Source organism: Aotus nancymaae, unplaced genomic scaffold (genome assembly GCF_030222135.1).
Source record: "Aotus nancymaae isolate 86718 unplaced genomic scaffold, 86718_ANA_hifiasm-v0.15.2.pri h1tg000046l, whole genome shotgun sequence".
NCBI classification, from domain to species: Eukaryota; Metazoa; Chordata; class Mammalia; order Primates; family Aotidae; genus Aotus; species Aotus nancymaae.
In genome coordinates, this window is record NW_026988460.1 from 6,345,581 (window position 1) to 6,368,031 (window position 22,451).

Here is a 22,451-nt window from a genome sequence, read left to right on the forward strand (position 1 = left end):
GTAAAAAAGGACAAAGCAGAATGGAACTTGCTGTTTTCTTTTACCAGAACAGACCCATGTTCAAGTCAACATCCTGTACTATTTACACTCTTCCTTCCAGCGCTAGTTCAGGTGCAGACCCAGGAAAAAATAATCGGGGATAGATCTTGTGTTTTAAGTGGTTTCTTAATTCTTTGGAATAGATTGTTACACCTCAGCAGCAGGCAGGAATCTCCCTAGCATGGGGCAGTAAGTGAGCTTCGCTTGTGTGGCTTTTAGGTTTAATAACATTTTGTTTACATCTCTGAGACAGGGCTGACCTAACTGCAGCTGGCCAGAAGCATGGGTTGTCTTCTTTTTTGTCCTCAATTAGCATTTGTAGCATCATCTCCATTTTCTTTCTTTAATCCTATTTCCTTCCTTGAGGTCACTGCAACCTATCTCAAAGGTTACACTTAGGAGACAGTTCATTTTTTTCCAAATTTTGGTGATTCTTTTGCTCAATTATGTCTCCTTTTGCATCTTTGAGGCATGTACTTAGAGCTACTTCAGCTTCTCATAAACAAGTTCTAAAATACAAAGTAAGCTTCCTACTCACATTGGAAATATTCCACAGGTTAAACATTATTCTAAAGGCTAAAACCTACACACACAAAAATAAAGATTTCCAATGTAAATTTTACTATTTTATTTGTGAAAAAACTACAAGCAGAATTCATAAATAGACATTTCTATTTAAAGCAGGAAAATGATAAAGTGGCTTCTAATAACATAGTCGTGCACATGCCAGTAACAGGAATATATTAACATCTTTTATTTGCTAGACAAAGAGCAGTGTCCAATATAAATTTCCCCCAAAACATTTAAGACCTGTGAATTTTTGACCAGTTCACAAAACCACCAACTGACACTTTAGCATGAAGAAAAAAACAAACCTAACAGACTGTCAGCTCTAAAGACATTACAGAGCAGAAACTTCCAAAAGCGTTATACAAGCTGTCTTTCTGGGCAAATGAAAAATATAGCTCGTATAATACATTAACAAAAATTCACAAGATTGTTTTGACATACTTAACAAGCATTCTCTATTTGTCTCCAACAAACAAAGCTAAGGAAATAATGTAACCATCTTTACACAGTAAATTAAGGTTACAAGTCATACACAAGAACAGAACTGCTTGCGCATTAAAAACTGTTCAGCTCCATTGTCATACTCTAAATGTTGGCTCTTAAAACCATTTTCGGTTACATACAAGCAAAGGTTATTATATATTCAGCAATTAATAAATTTTCAATAATTTAAGATACGGCAGCTTAAAAAAGACTGAGAATGGTCTTGATAAGGCAGGTGAAACATCTTAGTGGAACTAAACTCACAGAAGCTTCTGCCAATGTTTTTAAATATCCAGATTGAAACTGAAAGGTTTTGATTAGAATATTTTGTGGGTGTCAAGATGTCTTTAACTGCATGACTCAAGCAGAGCAAGTCAGGTAAGCTCTGTGCGCGCACACACGCACGAGTGTGAGATTGCATGGTATTAAAACAAATGGAAACTTGCAAGCATAACACTGTGCTTTTTGTTTGTTTAACCTGCTTTCTGTGCCACTGAATACCAAGTATTTCTGGTCCTCTTTTAGTATATATCTTTATAATCTACACTAGTGTTTTTACACGCTGCCTACTAATTGTAGGGCAAACTGCAGATGCGTAAGTTACAGGAATTCCATTTCCAGAATACATGCCTGAGGGATGTCATCCATTTCCAAAATTAAAAGTCTAAAGTACCTACTACCTCACTACCCCAACAGAATACCCCACAGCAGCTAAAGGGCTGGCCCTGTAATATGTGATTGCTTAGATAACTCCCACTGTTAGCTGCGGTTTCTACAAAGATGGCAATTTCATACCACTCATTCTAAAGCAATCTTCCCCTTCCTTCACCCCTCCCTATTCTTTATCACGGAGGCAAAACTGAAAAACCAAAACATTGGCATGAATGAATTAGCAGCCTATGAGTAGCTGGTTAATCAGCTTTTTCCACTAATCTATGGGGTCCAATCACTTTACATGAAACTAGTTTTTGAAAAAGTACACAGTGTGTCTGAAGAAAGTGCATACCAACACTTATTGGTTCAAAAAGCAGTGCAACCTACATGAGTTTGGTGGCATTTAAGTGTTTTCTAAAAAGTTAATTTAAAAACAGCAATTCCTTAAACCTCTGGAAAATAAATATGGCTGACTAATTTACCCTCCCTGAGACCCTTAATAAAAGGAATATTAAAACTTTAGAAGGAATGTCTTTGCAATATCCCACTAATATTAAAATGTGGATTTAAAATTCATAGTCAAATCACTATGTATTATATATTCTGATGCTTACAGAAAGCATCTGATTTCCTTTGGTTCATTAATAAATACTTTAAAAATGTATTTAAAAAGATAAGCGTAGCTTGCATCTCAGACACAAGCATTATTTTAAAAAGGGGGGAACATTGTCCATGCACTTGAGAATAGGACCACAGCAACAAATGGCACTGCTTTATCATCTAGACCTTTGAGAAAACAATTTAAATTATGGTACATTAGTGGCTACAGAATAGTTTTAATGTAAATGTGAAAGGAACCTTTCCTGTTGGCTACTCAATTCAAGCTGTTAATTTTTTTATTTGTTGCCTCCACAGACAGAAATTACTTCTATTATTAAGCAAACCAGGTTTTTAACACCAAAATGTGGTGCTTCATTACAAATTGGGCTGCCCTCCTGTGAGTCCCTAAAGGAAGGTCAAATAAAGAGAGGTAACCTCAAATTCTCATGCTTGAAATGTCTCTGAAGTACTACAAACTCTGTATCTAAAATGTAAAAGTCAAATAGAAGAGAGACCCCACATCCAAACAAAAGCAAAACAAATTTTTTAAAAAATTATTTTAATAAGGACAAGAAGGTGGAATCGTATTAGTGGTCTTTTTTTTTTTTTTTTTTTTTTTTTGCAAGACAGTAAAAAGAGTGAAGAGAATGAAATAGAACAGTTTGTTCAAGTTATCATTATGTCCAGGAAGAAAAAAAGATTACATGCTGCTGGCAGCAAGTACGAGCTTTCCCTGCAATTCTGGCTGCAGGCGCGCAAGGCCTTCACCACTGGAGTTCCTACCACAGCAGGGGAATCGAGAAATGTCTCCCAACACTGAAAAGCTCCATGTCAGGACTGGACGTGTGGTTGGTAACCTTTGTTCAGTAAAACAAATCATAGAAGGTTTTGAGAAGGAAAAACAAAGAATGCTCACGACTCAATCGGTAGAGTGAAGGTTTATGAGATGAGGGGAGATGAGGCAAACAAATTTTAATGACAAACACCACCACTGCAACATCATGTGGAAAGCAGAAACAAGGGATTGCTTCCTGTATAGACCAAAAATACAGTTTATAGACTGTTTCAATCCTAAAACTAAGACAATTTCTAGATTTACCTCAGACATGAGTAGAGGTCTGGAAAATGGATGGAATTCGAGTTACAGAATACCATATTTTCATGAGTGCTTATGTAAGAAGAGCAAATGATAGATAACATGTAACCGTAATTTACACGAATACTTGGCATTCTGGAGCTAGTTTAGTTAGTTACTTTTGAATGATCAAAGCCCTCCCCAACTAACCACTTGTGATTTGTCAGTTATTCCATTGCAAATGCAGGCTATCTGGAGCAGTCTTTAAATTTGAGATCACATTGTTTAAAAAATATATATTTTTATATCATCCAGTACTCTTTAGACAGATGAGAGAGTCAAGTTCCCACATGGATTGGAACATACTTTATGTAAGACTGATTTTAATTAAATTTCAGCACTTTCATAGAAGGGACTGTCCCAGATCTGTAACTGTTCAATGTTGTATTCACTTCACAGTGTATCAAGCACCAGCGTTGCCATGGATTGGTTTCAAATAACCCTTTATATATAATTTTATATTTATATATATATAGTTATATCAAAACTGATAGTACATAGTATAACTGGAAGAAAGAACTAAACTTAAAAGGATATGCTGAAAGGATGGAGTCTGTGAACACAATAAATAAAAGTTCCCTCCCCCTCCCAACCCTCCCCCCCAACAAAACAAAAACAAAAAACCAGTTGTAATGTACATGGAAAATTGTGCACAGCAGATTTTTTTTTTTTTTTATAAAAAGTAGATTCAGGAGCACATCCAATTATAAATGATTGTTAGGAAAATCATATAAAACAATGGAATACATAAAAGTGTCAAGAGTAATCGTCAGGGTGCGAAATTCCTTGGTGGCCAGATGCCCATGGCAAGCAGAAATTATCCTGGCAGCATCACTAAGAGTCGATGTCCACAGAAGATTCTCCAGGGATGCAAGCAGCATGGGCAGGTGGAGGATTTGAATTTCATACCCTGATTCATAGTTTTCACAATTCCATGTGCAATTTCAGAAAGATTCATCATTGACTGCTGACATGTCGCCCTTTGGCGTGGAGGAACGGGAGGAGCCCTTGTCTGTGCTCTCTGACCCCGAGCTGCTCTGGTTCTGCTGTTCTGACCCTGCACTGGAGGTCACTGTGGATGAGGATGTCGATGAGGAGCGAGTCTTTTCCTTAAAGTCTGTGATAATGACGGTGACGTTGCCCACAGTTACTGCCAACTGCTGTGCAGTGCTCCTGTCCACGTTTTTCAGCCGGGGCCTAGAAGCAACACCACAGAGGAAGAGCCAATTAAATAAGTTATGGATCAAAAACAGCTTCTGGCAGAATGTCATTACGCAAAAGACTTCATGACACTGTGGCAACGAATCTGAACTGCCTACTGCACATGCCAAAGCCGACTACAAAGTGTGCTGCTCAGCTTTAGCAATAATCAAACAAGCACAGGTAGCAAAGCCTGGGACCACTGTAAAATTACTATTAATTTATCTGTCTCCTGTTCTGGCCACAGTATTTAAAAAGGAGAAAAAGCCACCAACCCCACACCTAGCTCTTCACCTTCTTAGCCTACAAATCCAAGGCACAAAACCATCCTGGGTTCACGATTATGATTAAATAAATCAGAGCAGTAATTCAGTATGTCATTCTAGTTTCCGAGTACCTTGAGGTGTGATTCGTTTCGCTGGTCTTTGTTGTAGCATTTGCAGACTGTATGCTGTTTGCTTCACTAGGAGGATCTTTAAGAATGTCAGACTTTGGTCTACATGATGAGATACAAAACAAACAAACAAATAGGCAGTTAGAAGATATCTGGAATTCACTTGCAAAGTAATATCCTGTACTTAGTTAACCAGAAACTTACTTTGTTTTCTTGTTGGTATTTTTCTTGGTAACACTAGGACTAATTTCCTTGTCTTTCTCAGGTTTCTCTTTGTCCTGCTTTTCAACTTTCTCCTTCTTCTCCTTTTTAGGAGGTGGTGGGGTGGCATACTGTTGTGCCACTTGTTGTGCCACCAGCTGAGAATTGATCCGAGGTTTTCTAAAATGTTCAAAAATATATAAATATCACTATTTGCTTTATACATTTTTTTAAAACATTTTTATCTGGTCTCAGTTCCTTAGGTATTTTATTACTGATATCTGCCAACTCAAAACGCAATTATATGGTACATGTTATGTCTACATTATTTTGTATGGATTATTTAGTATGGATACTAAACTTTTCCTTTTTCAAAGGAAATGATACATTCCCATGTGAGAACACTAACATGCACATCCCTGTGGTGTAAAATAGTCTTTGAGCCAATAAAACATGACAAGTGTTTCTAAGAGTGCTGAGAACACTACTTCTTTCAAGCCATCAAGATTATACTGACTGACAGCTTTCAAATACTCCTGCTGCAGAGGGTTAATCTCATTTTATTAAATGGACACTGGTAATCCCTTGAAAAGAGAATGAAATTAGAAGTGTGACATTCACTCCTCAATCTAATTATTCCAACTTGTTCTGCTCCCCTGCAGCTCTGTGATTGGCACAGACAACACATATAGAGCAATAAACGTAACTGTGGTTCGTATTAGCTCCCAAGGGAGTGAAGACTGAAAGTCACCGTAAAAAAAATCTTATACAAGTGATACATTCATTGTGCCATAAACCATTATGTCTGTGCCAATCTCCAACTGACACTGGCTCTTAGCACTATTGTTCACAAATTCTAAGTGGTGCCAAACACTTTCACAATGTATGACCATTCACAGCCCTAACAGAGAAAGGGAGAAAGGAATGCCTATGCTCTATTTCTATATAATATTAATTCTCCAAGACATTTCTCCTCTAGATAGACATTTACAATATAATAAACTCTCCAAGTTTAAGATGGAAAACAAATATACAAATGGTTCATTAACGAAGTAAAACAACTGGCTGCCACAATGTAAGAGACCCCTCTTTAGATCCGACAGCTCCCTCTCCAATTCCCCAGGATGGAGAAACAGACTGGAGAAAAATAACTGGACAGACCAAGTATGACTCATCAATGGGAGTGTCAGTGGTGGAGAATTAGAAAACAAAAATTGAAAAACAAAAACCAAAACAAAGCTGCTGCATTCTTACCTAATGCTATTTTTTTTTTTTTTTTGAGATGGAGTCTCACTGTGTTGCCCAGGCTGGAGTGCAGTGGCACAATCTCGGCTCACTACAACCTCCACACCTTCCAGGTTTGAGCAATTCTTCTGACTCAGTCTCCCCAGCAGCTTGGCTGGATTACAGGCGCCCGTCACCATGCCTGGCTAATTTTTCTATTTTTAGTAAAGACGGAGTTTCACCATGTTGGCCAGGCAGGTCTCGAACGCCCGATCCACCTGCCTAGGCCTCCCAAAGTGCTAATACAGGCGTGAGCCACCACACCCGGCAAATGTTGCTATTCTTTACCAGGAAACAAAATGAGAGCCACTAGGTGCATGACATGCTGGCTCCCTAAGCTAAGTGTGGTTACTGGAGCACCTCTTGGGCAGTGGATGTGATATAGCTGACAGGGGATGCAGGAGAGGTGGGGACAGATCCTTATGCCATGACAGTATCACAGTTAACCTGGGCATTGAAGGAACTGGGTATATTCTGAGTGTTTCAGTACTGGTCCTGGCTTTGCAAGAAAACCTTGCAAAAAACATGCGAGCTCAGAGCAAGTCAGCCATTGGCCTCTAGTAATACAAGCTTTGTCATGGGATGATATATCACAAAACTTTATATTACCTGAGTCTGGATCACAAGTAACAAGGGATTCAAACACATGTGAAAGCACCCTGGAGCAGGGGCAATAAGCCCCTCTCCCCTAAGAAACACACAGGACCCCTTAGGTGAAAGGTGACTTTCCCTTTTACACAGATTCTAATAGCAGCAGCAGCTATTCTAACACATTTTACTCCTTTTAAAGAGGAAGTATGACTGTGTTAATACTTGAAAAGATAAGGACCGCTACGAAACACTGCACATGCACTCACTGAGGACACAGATCAGCTTTCTACAGGGATTACCAAACAGTTTCAATTAGAGCTAAAATAAACCACCATACATTAACAAATATTCAGATGTTAAAAAAAAAAAGCCAGAGTTAATAATATGAATAAACTATTCAAAATTTTATGAGAACCTACACCCTAATGAAAAATTTCAATTCAGCCAATATGGTACTTTACGCCAAAGAAATTTGAAAAAACAAGAGAGGATACCTGAATGCCAATTAAGAGTATCCTAAACACAGAGAGAATCAAAGGTAAACCAGGTGCTTGGCCCCAGAGAAATCTCAGCCTAATCACCAGGTCCACCCAATCTGAGATGGAGGAGTCTGTCTTACTCCAGGACAACCTATAAAGTTGTCACTTTCCATGTTACACCATAACTGCCAATCAACTGTGTACTACTCCATGGCAAAGACCACATCTTAATCATCGTTGTCAGTATGGCATTAAGCAGTTAGGTACTCAATAAAATTATCTACTAGATGAATAAATGAACACTGCAGAGAAACACAAAGTAGGTTTCAAACTGAAAAGAGGGCCCAAGCTTTGGAGATGGAGGTCGCTGGTGACTTTTAGGAAAGCAAGCTATATGCCATCAGGGTGGCAAGAATTAAGAGCCTGAAGGTTGTCAGAGGAAGAACACAGGAACTCTTCCTTACCTCAGAACTGTGGTGCTGAGGGAAGGGATTGCTCCGCTCATTACTCGAAGGGGTTAGCAAACTGAGGAGGATTTCTAGAGGAAACAGGGTCTTGGATGATGCTGTACAATCAAAGAGAGAGAAAGACAGAGGGCAGGCAAGAGAGAGGGGTTAAAAATCACTGGTCAAGGAGAGAGAGAGAAAACAACCAATCAAAAGCCCTGGGGAAAGGAATGGGGATACTTTCTACTGAGACATGAGAGGGATGCTAGGTAACGATAAAGTGATATTTTTACTAGAAAGATGACAATCTGAGGAAGTTCTCTCAGTTGGCCTCTGCATTACTGAGGAAGTAGGCAATATGGCAGAGGTAGTGTAGGTAGGGGTTGTGAGCAGAATTTGGAAATGAGAAATCAAAAAAGTTTAAATGAACCATGGAGATCGAAAGCAGTGCCTGGTTTGGTGAGTAGCAGGCACTAACAGTATAGGAGAACAGAGAGAAAAGGAAATTTACTTGCATCTGACAAATTACTCTTGATTTGGCATGAATACAGTATGCCTAAAAGAAGCAGGTCTCCAGTACCCAGAGATCATGCTTATCCAAAATGGCTTTTTCACTAAAACACGGCCCACCTGCCACAACTATTTATTGGCATAGTGTAGACAACAGGTAAGGTGCCCTCCGGATGGTTCTGCCAGTGGCATCATTCAACAGTTCAGCAAATGCACCATCAGAATTCTTCAGTGCATCCAACACAATACAGAATCTACAGGATAAAGTCTGTATGTATAAAAGGTAAAATTTCAGCCATAAGTCCTCCTAAAATACAACATATAAGCACAACTGGGTGAATGTGTCACTTGCTCCTAAGAAAATGTTTGATTAGTATGGGGAAGTGTTTCTCCCTCTGTTGGTCAACAAACCAAAATTTTACAAATGAAAAGGACACAAGACGATTTGGAATCTGATTATTACCAAGAAAAATGGGGCATCTGCTAAAACCACTTGTGTTGTTTGAAAAGTACTGCTGTGTTCTGAATATCCTGTATGTGTCCTTAAATGACAACCCACTCTTAAACCATCACTTGCCCCTCTTCCCCACCCAAACCCCTCTACAACAGGTGAGCATTTACCACCTTAATTAGTATAATTGCTTTTTCAAACTAGTTCTCCCAACAAATGCCACGGTACTCCTAGAGTTGGGGAGCAGGGGATGAGGTAGGGAAATTCACCTTTTGGAAGGCCTAAGGAAAAGAAAAACCTGAGGGCCAGCAGGCTGAGCCCTCCCACATAAAGATTCTGCCCTGTCAGAACTGTTCTGGCAACTCTGGTAATCTGTTCCCTCTCCACTTCTAGGCTAATACTCTCTTTGCTGCATGGCAAGTGGAAAAATGAGAAAGTCCAATTACCACTGAGAGTTACGCACACTCCCACACTCCACTCCTGGGGTGCTGTGCCAGACTCTCCAGGTTAGATATTACAAATGTACCTAAAGCAGGAGATAGGCAGAACCCTTTCATAGCTGGACAGGCACATCATGAAATCAGATTCAGGACAACATCCCCTCAAGGAGGAACTGTGATCTCCATTTAACCCATTAGGAAGACTGAGGAGCAGAAAGAGTAAGAAGAAATTCATCCAAGGTTCAGCTCCATCTGGACTCTTCATGGACTCCTTTTATCTCGAGGTATCCTTAAATTAGTCTCCCAGCCTTTGAAGAGTGCAGCCTGGCGTGTATGTGTGTGTCAGGGGTGGCAATGTGAGATGAAAAGGGTGATGAGGGTACTAGGGATTGAAAAACTCAGGTCCCCTAGTTACAGTTTAGTTAGACACCTCCTTGAGAACACCACTGCTGCCTCTGTTAGCCTCACTATGCCTTACTCTGGCAAGAAGGGAACTCTTGGTTTTCTTTAAGAACAGAGAAAGGGGCTGGGGGAACAGGGTTTTCCTTGCTTTCCACTGCCTTTAGAACATTCTCTGTAAGGAATGAATTCATATTATGGTATTTAACACTGCTGATCAGTAAGAAAGTGACTTCCCACAAATTTACATTGCTTAATGAAGTCTTCTAAGTGTCATACAACACACTACAAATAGCACTCAATAGGCAAAACTTTCAACATGTTGTGGCAGGTCATTTCTTCAGTACGAGCTGACAGTCTGAGTCCCTGAGATTATTCAAGTTTCTCCAACTGACAAACCTTAAATAAGCAGTTAAATGCCTCCACAATAAAGTGGTAAATATTAGATCAGAACCCATGGCCTACAACTTTTGGTGTCTAAGTCTCAAATTAAAACCAATCAACCACCATCATCACCACCACCACCAATCTCCAAAAAATGACCAGAGACACAAGATAGTAAACACAGAGCCCAGTTCCCCTCATAAATTTAGCAAACAAGCTTTCTGTATCTTCTTTAAGACTACATTTTCTTATGAAAGAGGTGTCTCCTTGAAATATTATTTTACAGATTTATTGTTGCCATTTTAGTAGCATATAAATTAAAATGTGCTATGAAACTTCAATAATAGACATCATCAGGAAAACATTTACTTGTATTTAAGCAGCTAACATTTAAGAAAAGAGTCCATTCTATAAAAAGTGAAGCAGACTTCTATCTGGGGCATCCTGAGTGTCCAGAAAGGAAAAACCTCAGAGAATTCAAATGTACACGAGCACAAATGAGAAAACATGACACCTTTTGCTGGATTGATGGCTTTGGTATGTGTACTCATACCATTTTCAGGGAGCAGGCAAAACAGTATTTTTTAAAGAGGCATGTCCCTCCATCTACTCTTTCTTCTCTTCCTTTTCCTCTTGTGCAACCTGAGATCTTACTGCTCATTTCTCACATACTTCTCGGGATCTCAGCTACCACAACAAGCAACGAGATGACAAGCCTATCTTCTTCTGATTCAGGCAATAAAGGGCAAGAAGAGTCTCTAAAAAATTGTATCTTTTCCTTGATTCAGCTTTTCATAAACTATCAATCATGTGTCCATTTTGCTCACTTTTGGAATTCCACCTGGTGTTTTGCCTTTCAATTAAAATACCCAGAGGTTGTGGAATTAAGACAATAAACCCATCCATCTCAAGCAAAAGGTACTTTACAATTAACATAGTTCCTTACAACTTAAAAAATGTCTTCATCGAATCAGCTTATATTGAGCCCTTGAGTTCTTCGTATGCTGCTTTTATGATCCTCCTAACCCTTCCTTGCCTTGGCAATTTATTAGTCTAAGAATTAACAACTTCAAGAATTTAACAACTCTGAGTAGGTCTCTCCATTGAGTGCACTCTTTTATCAGGATTCTTTATGACAGGTCACATTATGATACTGTAATTAAAAGGAGCCGTCTCATACGATCTGTTTTCATGTCTCTACATCCAGAAGGTTACATACATGTACGCTGTACAGACATAGAGATGTGCACTGGGTTGGCTAGGATAGATTTTACCCCATCCAATAATGACTGAAGTTTTATACTACTGATGTCCCAAAATGCATATATCCCATCTTGGAACCTACCAAAGTATACAACTCAGCTGTTATTCTGTAACACATGCTGACTAAAACATTCAAAAAACAAAATAGGAATGGTAGTAAAATCCAACTGCAGGAAACTAGGTGGGCCAAATGTGAAAACACTTTATAAACTGCACAAAACTTTTTTTCTTTGCAAGAGTACCCTGTTAAAGCCACACTGCGGTTAAATCTTTGTTTGTAAACAACAAAGTTGTAAATTACCAAATGCAAATATGTTTGTGGAATACAATCCATTTGTAAGTTGGGCAACATATATATTGAGCATCACAGTTGTTTTATCCCAATAACACTGTCCAGTAAACACTACTGATCTCTGGCTTTGATGATTAATAAAATTTGTTTTCTGTTCACTTAACCCATACACTCTATTCCACTGTATTTTTTATATACCAAGGAACCTATATGACCTCATGACTTGACTGAAACCAATCATCATTATAATATGGATAATTAAAAACTCAATTGTCACTTTACCAGGATCATACACTGCAGGACATTTTTAATTTCCCTCTGCTTCCCAAACAGTATCGCTTTTTGTAATTATTTTGTCTCTTAAATAGTACTTTCCTCTTTCGTGTAAATATTTGTCTTCAATTTCTCAAATCCTCTGGCCCATCTACAAGGAGCTACTAAATGACTTGAAGGGGGTCTTGGTCCCATTCTAGGTTACTCATTAGAAAACTAAAAATGTCCCTCAAATTTGATCCTACCAAAATTTCAAAACTCAAGTCATCCCTTTCTCCCTCATCTTTCCTTCGTCATCTTCACAGGTAATAGGGAAACAGTGTAGTATAAAGGAAGAGTAGAGACTTTGGAGTTAAGACAGAGTTTGGATTTTATCCAGACCTGTTCCTGAGCTTAGATAAATTACATGAAATGAGAATGAGGCCACACCTAATTTCACAGGGCTGAGGTCAGGATGAAATGAGGATGAAATTAGGTATCATTCACTTAACTCTTGCAACAGGACATGTAGATAGATATTCCACAAAAGTAATTCCCTGTAAAAATAATACATTCCAAAGCACTACTTTTCCAGCCGTAGATGTGTCTGCCACCCGTCTTCAGATACTGGAAGGCAAGTGGAAAGATTTACAAGTAAAAGAAGCTGGTAAGTCTGCCCTGGGAAATGGTTCTAGAGACATAAATCCTTCGCATATGTTAGCATCCTAAAGTTAATTATGCTGTCTAACAGCAACAGCAGCACGAAGGAGCCTCACCAACATGCTGCCAGTTTTTCTGCGTATTTCAGAGAGAATTTTGGTTTTGCAGAAATCCCTTTTAAGAGGACGCTTTTAGGGAAGGCCGCTGAACTTCAATTGTACAGTATCTACACATGGGTGTGACACAATCTCTCACCAGATACAGCTTGGTTAGGAACAACTGGCTCAGACACAACTAACAAGTATCTTTACCTTCATAAAACAGCAGATTCTAAAATGTTCCACTTCACCTTAAATTCTCACTTTGGATATTCAAATGTCTCTCATGCCCTGAAAACAGACTTAACTACTTGATCACCAGTAAGTGAAAGCACTATTAACTTTTCTGCAACTCAGGAACATAGATTCAATAAGTAAGAAGAGCTACAAGTGGTTCTGATTCTGAAAACAAAAGACCCATTTTATAAACCAATCTGGCAGTAACAGTTAAGTTATCTCAGCCCAGTGGGTCTCAAAGTGTTGATCCAGAGACTCTTGGGTGTCCCCAGGACCTTTTCAGGAGGTTCTGCAAGTCAAAACTATTCCCATAGTAATTTTAAAACATTACTTGCCTTTTCACTCTCTTTCTTCAAGAGTTTACAATGGAGCTTTCCAAACTAATGACATCTGACATCATTGGTCTGAGAGCTTGTGAATTTTCACATTTTAAACATTTCTAAGTTTTAATTTCTGATATGGAAGGTATCTATACATATCTAAGATGAACAAAAGCTCCTTGGGGTCATTAATACTCTTACGAAATCTAAGAGATCCTCTGACCAAAACGCTTGCGAACAGCCACCACAGCATCATGACAAATATTGGCCTATGCAAGTCTGCTGCATCATGGGCAAAGAAAGAGACAATCTTGAGAAGGCAACTTCTCAAGCTTAAATTTTTCCTAAACAAAACAAAAAGGGAGAAAGAGAGAGAAAAGCAACACTGCCACCAATTGCAGGTCAAGAAAACATTTTGAGAATAAAGAAAAATCTTAAACTTATTTAACACTAGAACAACTTTCCAAAAGTGGGCTTCAAGTATTTATGCCATAGACTATAAAGCTGGTTTCCTTACATTTTCTCTCTCCTGTGGTGCCCATAACAGAATTTTATTTGTGGTTACTCAAATATTTTAAGTAAACATCCCATAATAAATAGGCCCTTTAGCTCTCCCTCAGCCCTTCTCCAAAGAACACGCCCACTGACAATGTGTTAAGTTTAATGTATCACGTAAAGAAAAACATTTCCTAAATTGTTTTGAAAATGGACTTTTGTTTGACGATGGCTACATTTTCTTTTTGATATCTTCATTCCATATTTGCAACATAAACTTTCTCCTATGGTAAAAGACTTTTTTTTGCTGGTTGATGATCTGGTCTGAGTAGTGCTACAGGATCACTGTCCCATTGGAGGCAGTGTAAGCACCATGGCAGCTGCTGGTACTGTAACTCCAGGCAAGGCAGGTAGAGGCAAACCTCTTCTCACCTGCCTCCCTGGAAGGAGCAAAGCCTACGTAGACATCCAACCCTACTCTCTGGGTCAGAGATGTAACATTTCTTGTGCTATTTCCTCTCTCATCTCAACTCTATCTGGCGTTTTAGCTTATGCCATCCCCTCTACCATTCCTTGTACCATCTCCTCTCCATCTCAGTTTCACCTTTAGCATTCTGTTTTCAAACTCAGGCAACAGACTTCTCCCAGTGCCTACTACACGTAGAGGCACGGTGCTGTGCATTCTGGATGTGTGTTGATACACGCTCATTTTCCAAGGGGCCAATTAGATATAAAACAAGAGATTCCAATGGCCTAGACCTCTGGTGAGGTCTTACATTGTCTTACATGGGGTCTTGCCCTGTCACACAAGCTAGGACATAGGCTTTTAGTGGAAGAGATGTCTAATCCGCGCCCCCACCTTTTTGCTTTTATATTATCTTGGAACCCTAAGTCTGTGATTTTGGATGAGTTAGATAATCTCTCCAAACTTCAATTTCTTTGTTGATAAAAAGATTAGAGTAAGTGATCTCTAAGGCTCCTTTAGCTCAGACACTTATATTGAATATTTAATAAAGACAACTAAATAAAGTATTTGTTCTTGAGGTGCAGGCAAGTTTGCAGTTTATGTTCTCAGTAAATCAAGTCAGAAATAAACATCATACTTTTACAAACATTCTATAAACTATATACTGTTGGTTTAGTGACTCAGACATGACTGCTCCTTCTCCCCACCAAAAAAGATGCAAAAGTCCTTCTAAACCATGTCAATGATTAAGATGAATCCCAGAAACTAAGAATCTCTAACCAAATGCTACTTTCAGATGCAAACACATTTGACAAATCAAGTCTTTCTCCAAGAAACATTACACTAAAGCAATCCAATCTGCTCTGCAAATTACTTTAAAGCTGTCAAAGATCCTATTTAAAATGCATTTAACAATTTTGAAATTACAGTTCATGTCACAAATGTCGGTACTTGCAAAACACAAAATAATTAGTAATTCATGAAAGAAAAGCTATTAGATAAGTCACAGTCTAACAAATATTTAACTAGTTGCCCTCCTCAGGTGTTAGTTTCCTCACCTATCAAATTAAGATTCTGACTAAACTAAGGTAAACTTTACAGTCTCCCTCAAACCTAACCTTTAAAACAAAAACTTAAGTAGTATAAAATAACGGCTCTGACAAATTCATTCATGGTCAAGTGATCTAATTACTGGTTATTAAAACGTCATTGGTTTCAATACTTTAAAACTTTATTACTGGTTATTAAAAATTACATTACTCATTGTTAAAAACGTTCTTGAAGCCCATTATCACTTCAGAAGATTCTCAACACTTCACTGTCTTAATTGCAGTGTTCACAATCTCAGCATTATTGATTATTTTGGGCCCCATAATTCTTTGTTGTGGGGGTGTGTGCTATGCATTGTCAAATGTTTAGTGGCCCACTAGATGCCAGCAGTACCACACTCTCTCAAGTTGTGATACCCAAATTTGCTTCTAGACATTGCCAAATGTTCCCTGGAAGAAAAAAAAATCACTCCCAGGTGAAAATCACTGGTCTACTGTCTAGCCTTAACTATAGGAATACAATTATAAGGGAGCAGAAATATTTGCAAATATGGTAGGGCAATCTAGAACAAAGAGAACTTCTCTCATAAGTTTTATCAGAAGATGTCTGCCCAAGACATCTGCAGTGTATTCACTGTTCTGATCAGCAGGGGCTATAAGAGGGTAATGGGGAGAGGAATCTCAAGAATGCTGAGTACACCGATACTATGTTATCTCTGTACTGAGATGTGCGATCACTCTTCTCCTATCAAATGGAAAGACAATTTGAAGGTCTCTACAATTACAACTCTGACGATACCATCTATAACCTCAAACATTTCTGGTAATCATGGTCTTTTATTTCCAGGAAGGGTAGAAAATGGCTTTTGAGTAAGGCAAGAAAAGTTTAAGGGTATCTTTATTTACTTGGTCAAAAAATCAGATGTGAATGAAGTTGAAGACAACTCTGCAATTACCAGTATCTATCACTTAGAGACACCAGCACAGAGTCTGATAATTCCTTCAACTCCATAAATACGGTTTTGTTTTTCTAGGGGTTAGCAGGGACAGAGTGGCACAGGTAGATGATGAGAATTCATACGCCAATTTAAGTAATGATCTTTGAATTTTAAATGCTGGCCACATTTTTTACATATGGATGAAATATTTCTCAGAATAACCAGAAAACAATTATTTGTATAAGAACAGAAACCTGAATAAAGAAGAGAATCTTTGACTATTTATAATAATAGTCATGTATTACATCCTAACACGCCCAAGCACGCACATCTTAGTGCCTAAGGAACTAATCAGGCAAGTATCAAAATCTAACTAAAAAAAACCATTTCTCAGAAAATCTTAACCAATTCTTTCATTCTGAACTCTGTTCATTTTGAAGGACCAGAGTGGTGTCTACGACATTACTAAGTATTTCTACATAAAAATTTAATTCTGCACAGCTCCCAATGATGGTAAGTTTTCTTACCTAAGCAAAATTCTCCAAAGAACTTTCCAAGCAAGTGCAGTGAAATTATGTTTTAAAAACGGATCATAATGGGTGTTATCTAATGTCTTCAACATCAATTAGTTAAGATGATTATGTTCAGAACACACTGCTGAGGAGACTCTGGTATGTCAACTCTCCCCAAACCCTCATTCTTCACATGCCAAAGAAACCTCAGACAGGACTTAGTAATCTGCTATCCTCACTTTTCATCTTCATTGTCTTCCTCCATGCTAGTTCAGGACCTAAATACCTTCCTCCATAAGGTCCTATCTGGTCTTTTTTGTCTTCCCTTTACCTAACTTACATGATATGCTAAGGGACCAAAGAGCCTAAAGAGAAAGGTTAATTGCTTGTTCCTCTGCTTAAAACTCTGCCACAGCCTGCTGTGAATAAAATGAAATCCTAACTTTCTAGCATGACATACAGGCTCTTCACAAGTTTCTTCAGACATTTCTCGCAGCTTGCTTTTTCTCCACATTCACTGTCCCAGGCTTCTCATGCAAAGGAGCTCAAGCCACACTAAACTTTATATTATCTTTTTCAAAAGATATCTTTTACCACTTGTTTTATTTGCTTATCTGCTGTTCCTTGGCTTTTGCAATGCCCTTTTGCTCCATACTATGTCTGTAAAACCCGTAACTGCTGTAAGACCCAGCTCAAATGCTGCTTCTTTCCCAACTTCTCCTTCCTAGTAAGTTTGTGGCCAGCTTTTCAGTGTTCCCAAACCACCCTGACTACCTCCGCCACCTAAGGTTCTACGTTATAATTTATCACCGTTTGTCTATGTCTCCCTACTAGATGATGAACATCTCCGAGACAGTACTGACCTGTTCCATGTTATGTATACTCCCCAAACTTGCTTCAAAATAATCATTTCCTGCCAGTAGCTCAGTTAATGCTGGCTGCAAGAATGTATGTCCTCTGTATAATGCGGTGCAGATAGCATATGCTGTATCAGCATGTAGCATAACATTGTATTATGATGCTGTAGTTAACTGTCTCTCTCTGGGCCTCAGAAATGAGCTCTTTAGGGATATTACATATAGAATGCGAGGGGGGAGGGGTGGGGTATCTCAATGTATATGATACATGTGAGAGAGAGAGAGAGATTTCAATGAATACAAAGATCTAACCAGAGACAACAGTTGAAAGAGAAGTAAGAAAATTAGCAGGTAATGAGTGTTTCCTATAAGTAAGCACTGTGTTGAGCATTCTTTTTTTTTTTTTTTTTTTTTTTTTTGAGACGGAGTTTCGCTCTTGATACCCAGGCTGGAGCGCAATGGCACGATCTCGGCTCACCGCAATCTCCGCCTCCTGGGTTCAGGCAATTCTCCTGCCTCAGCCTCCTGAGTAGCTGGGATTACAGGCACGCGCCACCGTGCCCAGCTAATTTTTTTGTATTAGTAGAGACGGGGTTTCACCATGTTGACCAAGATGGTCTCGATCTCTTGACCTCGTGATCCACCCGCCTCGGCCTCCCAAAGTGCTGGGATTACAGGCTTGAGCCACCGCGCCCGGCCTTGTGTTGAGCATTCTATATACACTACCTCTCACTAACCTCACTACTGCTTGAAGTTATTAAATAAACCAAACACCCAACAGTAAAAACAAAACTACCCAAGTAGAGTTTAATCCAAGTTTCTGCTCTTTCCACTAAACCTTGAGAAGGGAGATGGACAGAAACCAGTAAAAGAGGGGAAAACGAAGAGAATGAGATGCCATTTTAAAAGGGAAAGAAGGATTCCAGGAAAGAATGGTCCGTAGTATTAAAAATAATCTTAAAAGCTATAGCAAATATGGCCTGAGGACAAGCCGCTGAGCCTGGCAATCAGGAAGGTATCCTTCCAAAAAAAGCACTTCTTTTCCAATTCCTTCACCAGATTACATACATGCCCTTTAACCCTCCACCTTTCCTCCTACCTCAAATAGTCCAACTACCAAAACATATCCCACCTATACTGGTATGAAAAAAGCTACTTTTGCAATCTGTTCTACAATGTCTATGATTTTTAAAACTCTCAGAACAAGGAACTAGGACAAACTTCTTAGTTTGAATCTACTCCTTTAGGAACGCTCTTTGTCTTTTTCTGTTTCTCTATCAAAACAGAAAAGTCTATTGGTAATAAAAACTGAGTCCCCAAAGCATGGCATAATATGCCTGCTTATTTATGCCATGCTTTGGGGACTTATTAATGCTCAAAGAAACTATATTATCACAAGCTCAAGTATTGCAGCATCAAATGAGATTCTCACACTACTAGCAAGATCTCCAATTACAGACTTATGTAAAATCTTAGCTTTAAAAAAGGGGTATTTTGCTGGGTACAGTGGCTCACGCCTGTAATCCCTGTAACTTTGGGAGGCTGAGACAGGCAGATCACAAGGTCAAGAGATTGAGAGCATCCTGGCCAACATGGTGAAACCCCATCTCTACCAAAAATACAAAAATTAGCTGGGTGTGGTGGTGCACGCCTGTAGTCCTAGCTACTCAGAAGGCTGAGGCAGAAGAATCATTTGAACCCGGGAGGCAGAGATTGCAGTGAGCCAAGATGGTGCTACTGCACTCTGGCATGGTGACAGAGTAAGACTTCGTCTCAAAAAAAAAAAAAAAAAAAAAGATATTTTATATTTTGAAAACTGGGATGATTGTATGCTGCATACATGAAAGTACCTGCTTGGGTGTAATCAGTCTGACACAAGAACTTTTCAATTTAGTATTCCACTTCAAATTAAATATCTGCCTTTGGCGTCAGCATAATCCAATTTTTATCCCTTGTAAAAAGTTTCCAAAAAGGTGAGGATTCTGTATATTCCACAAATGACTCTGAAATGTCTTTATTTGAGGGGGGTGGAAGAGAAGCCAGATGTGGCTAACACCTGTTAATACCAGTGCTTTGAGAGGCCAAGGTGGGTCAACTGCTTGGGCCCAGAAGTTCAAGACCAGTCTGAGCAACATGGGAAGACCCTATCTCTACCAAAATACAAAAAAATTAGCTGGGTGGGGTGACACGCACTTGCAATCCCAGTTACTCAGGAGGTTGAGGTGGGCAAATTGCTTGAGCCCAGAAGGTCAAGGATGTAATGAGCTGTGATGATGCACCACTGCACTCTAGCCTGTGTGACAGAGGAAGACCCTGTTGAAATAAACGGGAGGGGTCACCTCCCTCCCCACCAAACTAAACTGCTACAAGTATACTTTCTGCAAAGACTTGCTCAAAATAATTTACTAATTTGCAAAGACAAAACAGATTTTTCAAATGCCTTTTTAGAAGTAGAAATTTTAGATGCTTTATTATTTTTAACTAATTTTTGACTTACAGAGAAGCTGCAAAAGTAGTAGAGTTCTCTCATATACCCTCACCCAGTTCCCGCTAATGTTACCATCTTATATAAACACAGTAGAATGATCAAAACTGAAACACTAACATCTGTACAATTCCATTAAGTAAACCACAGACCTTTCCTGAATCTCACCAGTTTCCCATTAATGTTCTTTTTCTGTTTCAGGATCCTATCTAGGTCTCACATCACATTCTGTTATTTCTCATTTGGTCAGTTATTTCAAAGAAATGCTCTTTAATTTGGGTCTGTCTGATGTTTTCTCATCATCAGAATGAAGGATATGCCTTTTTACAATACCATGGTAATGACATGCCCTCCTCAGTGTATCACATTAAAGGGTTCATGATGTTGCTGTTTCTCCACCCTGAAGTTACTGTCTTTCAAATAAATATCTTGGCAGAGATACTGAGACTATGTAAATAACCTGTTTCTCCTGAAACTAATTTTAGCATTCAAACATGAATTCGGCATAAATGTCTACGTTTTTGTTGGTAGTGGGGGTATTTTTGTCCTAACGGTGATTTTCCAGTTCTTTCTCTACTTTTATAATTATTAAGTGGAATTTTTCTTAAAGAGCTGTCTCTACTCTCCCATATATTTATTCAATTATTTATATCAATATGAATTCATGGATACTTATTTTATCCTATGGGTTAAAACAGAAAACTGTCATTATGGGTTTTTTTGTTTTTGTTTTTGGTTTTTTGTTGTTGTTGTTGTTGTTGTTTGGTCAAATTGTTCCAGCTTTGGCCACCAGGAGCTTCTCCTTCGAGCTGTCTTCTGTTTTCTTTATTAAAAAAAAGAAGGGGGTCTCACTCTATTGAGTAGGCTGAAATGCAGCAGTGCGATCATAGCTCACTGCAGCCTCAAATATCTGGGCTCAAGTGATCCTCCTGCCTCAGCCTTCTAAGTAGCGGGGACTACATATAGGCACATGACACCATCCCCTGCTTATTAATTAATTAATTAATTAATTGTAGGCATGAAGTCTTACTGTGTTGCCCAGGCTGGTTTTGAACTATTGGGTTCAAGTGATCTGCCCACCTCAGTCTCCCAAAGTGCTGGGATAACAGGTGTGAGCCACTGTACCGAGTCCCTATTAAAAATCCTTTTGACAAGCCTCCATCCTTTTGTGAACCCTTAAAAGTCTAGAAGATATTTAGGAACAGTTCCTTGGACTACTTCACATTCCTAAGCACTGCACTCAAAACCATTACAGGTCACCTAGAGAAGCATTACAATATTCTAACTAGAAAGCTATGCAAAGTGGTAGATCATAACATCCTGTCCCAATCAGCCTTATATTCCAGACAGCATAACCAACACCAAAAGTAAGGTGGCGGGGGGGTCTCTGAATATCATTATGAATATATTTTCTCTGAGTTTTAAACTAATTTATATCAATAATCTAATACCTCTGCTAATGAGAAACTGCTGTGTTCTAAATACATACTTGAGCATCAAACAACTTGTGGCCAAAAATAGAAAATATCAGGAGAAATAACAATAGATTCATTAGTTGGACAAAGTGTTCTCTAAAGCATTACATGTTTTTCTGGAATTGTGGGGAGGGAAGGGGAAAGTACTTCAGTGTCTGAAAGAAACTGGAGCTATCTTCCCAGGGAATAACGGTATAAGAGACAAAGCTTCATCTTCCAAAGAAGACCAAACAGCCTGCAGTAGAGGAAAGCAGCAAAGAATTCCACTACTTCTGACCCTACCCAGCCCTCCCCATAGCTGGAACAGAACTAAAGACTAGTGGTACCTCCAAAATTACACCCTGTTTGCTTACAGATGAATGATTACCTGCCATCCAAACAAAAATAAAAAAGAGGTGAAGAAGAACAGGTGCTGCAGTTTTACTAACATGGCCAATGTTTGCCTGGGGTAAATTTTAATGAGGTACAATCTACATACAATTTAAGACCTTTTGACAAAAGCGTATAGCCATGTAATCATCACTCCTAGTCCTCTTCAGGGATCCTTCTCGAGGATCCTCACTCCCAGCTCCAGGAGGCCACTGATCTGTTTTTCTGTCACTATAGATTAGATTTGTCTTTCCTGGAATTTCATATAAATGGAATTATACAGTATATACTCTTCTTTATGTGTAAGGCTACTTTCACTGCATAGTATTTGAGGATCATCCATGTTGTTATGTGCTTTGTTTATTCAGGCTCCTGTTGATGGATATTTGGGCTTTTTCCAGCTTGCCACTATTATGAATAAAG

General features: G+C 38.8%; 1 protein-coding gene across 2 annotated transcripts in view; it reads right to left on the reverse strand.

Moving 5' to 3' along the window:
• Positions 1-652: 652 nt before the first annotated feature.
• Positions 653-22,451, reverse strand: part of RYBP (RING1 and YY1 binding protein) — a 77,283-nt gene continuing 55,484 nt past the window's right edge. Inside the window, exons 1-4 of one of the 2 annotated variants that reach the window (XM_064361912.1) lie at positions 8,095-8,193; positions 5,280-5,456; positions 5,079-5,177; positions 653-4,678 (exon numbers count right to left, since the gene is read on the reverse strand). In XM_064361912.1, the coding sequence (XP_064217982.1) occupies positions 4,426-4,678; positions 5,079-5,177; positions 5,280-5,456; positions 8,095-8,135 (570 nt within the window). In that variant the 5' untranslated portion in view covers positions 8,136-8,193 and the 3' untranslated portion in view covers positions 653-4,425. Of the gene's footprint in view, positions 4,679-5,078; positions 5,178-5,279; positions 5,457-8,094; positions 8,194-22,451 lie in introns of those variants that run through there. The other variant, XM_021666763.2, reaches the window with a different exon arrangement.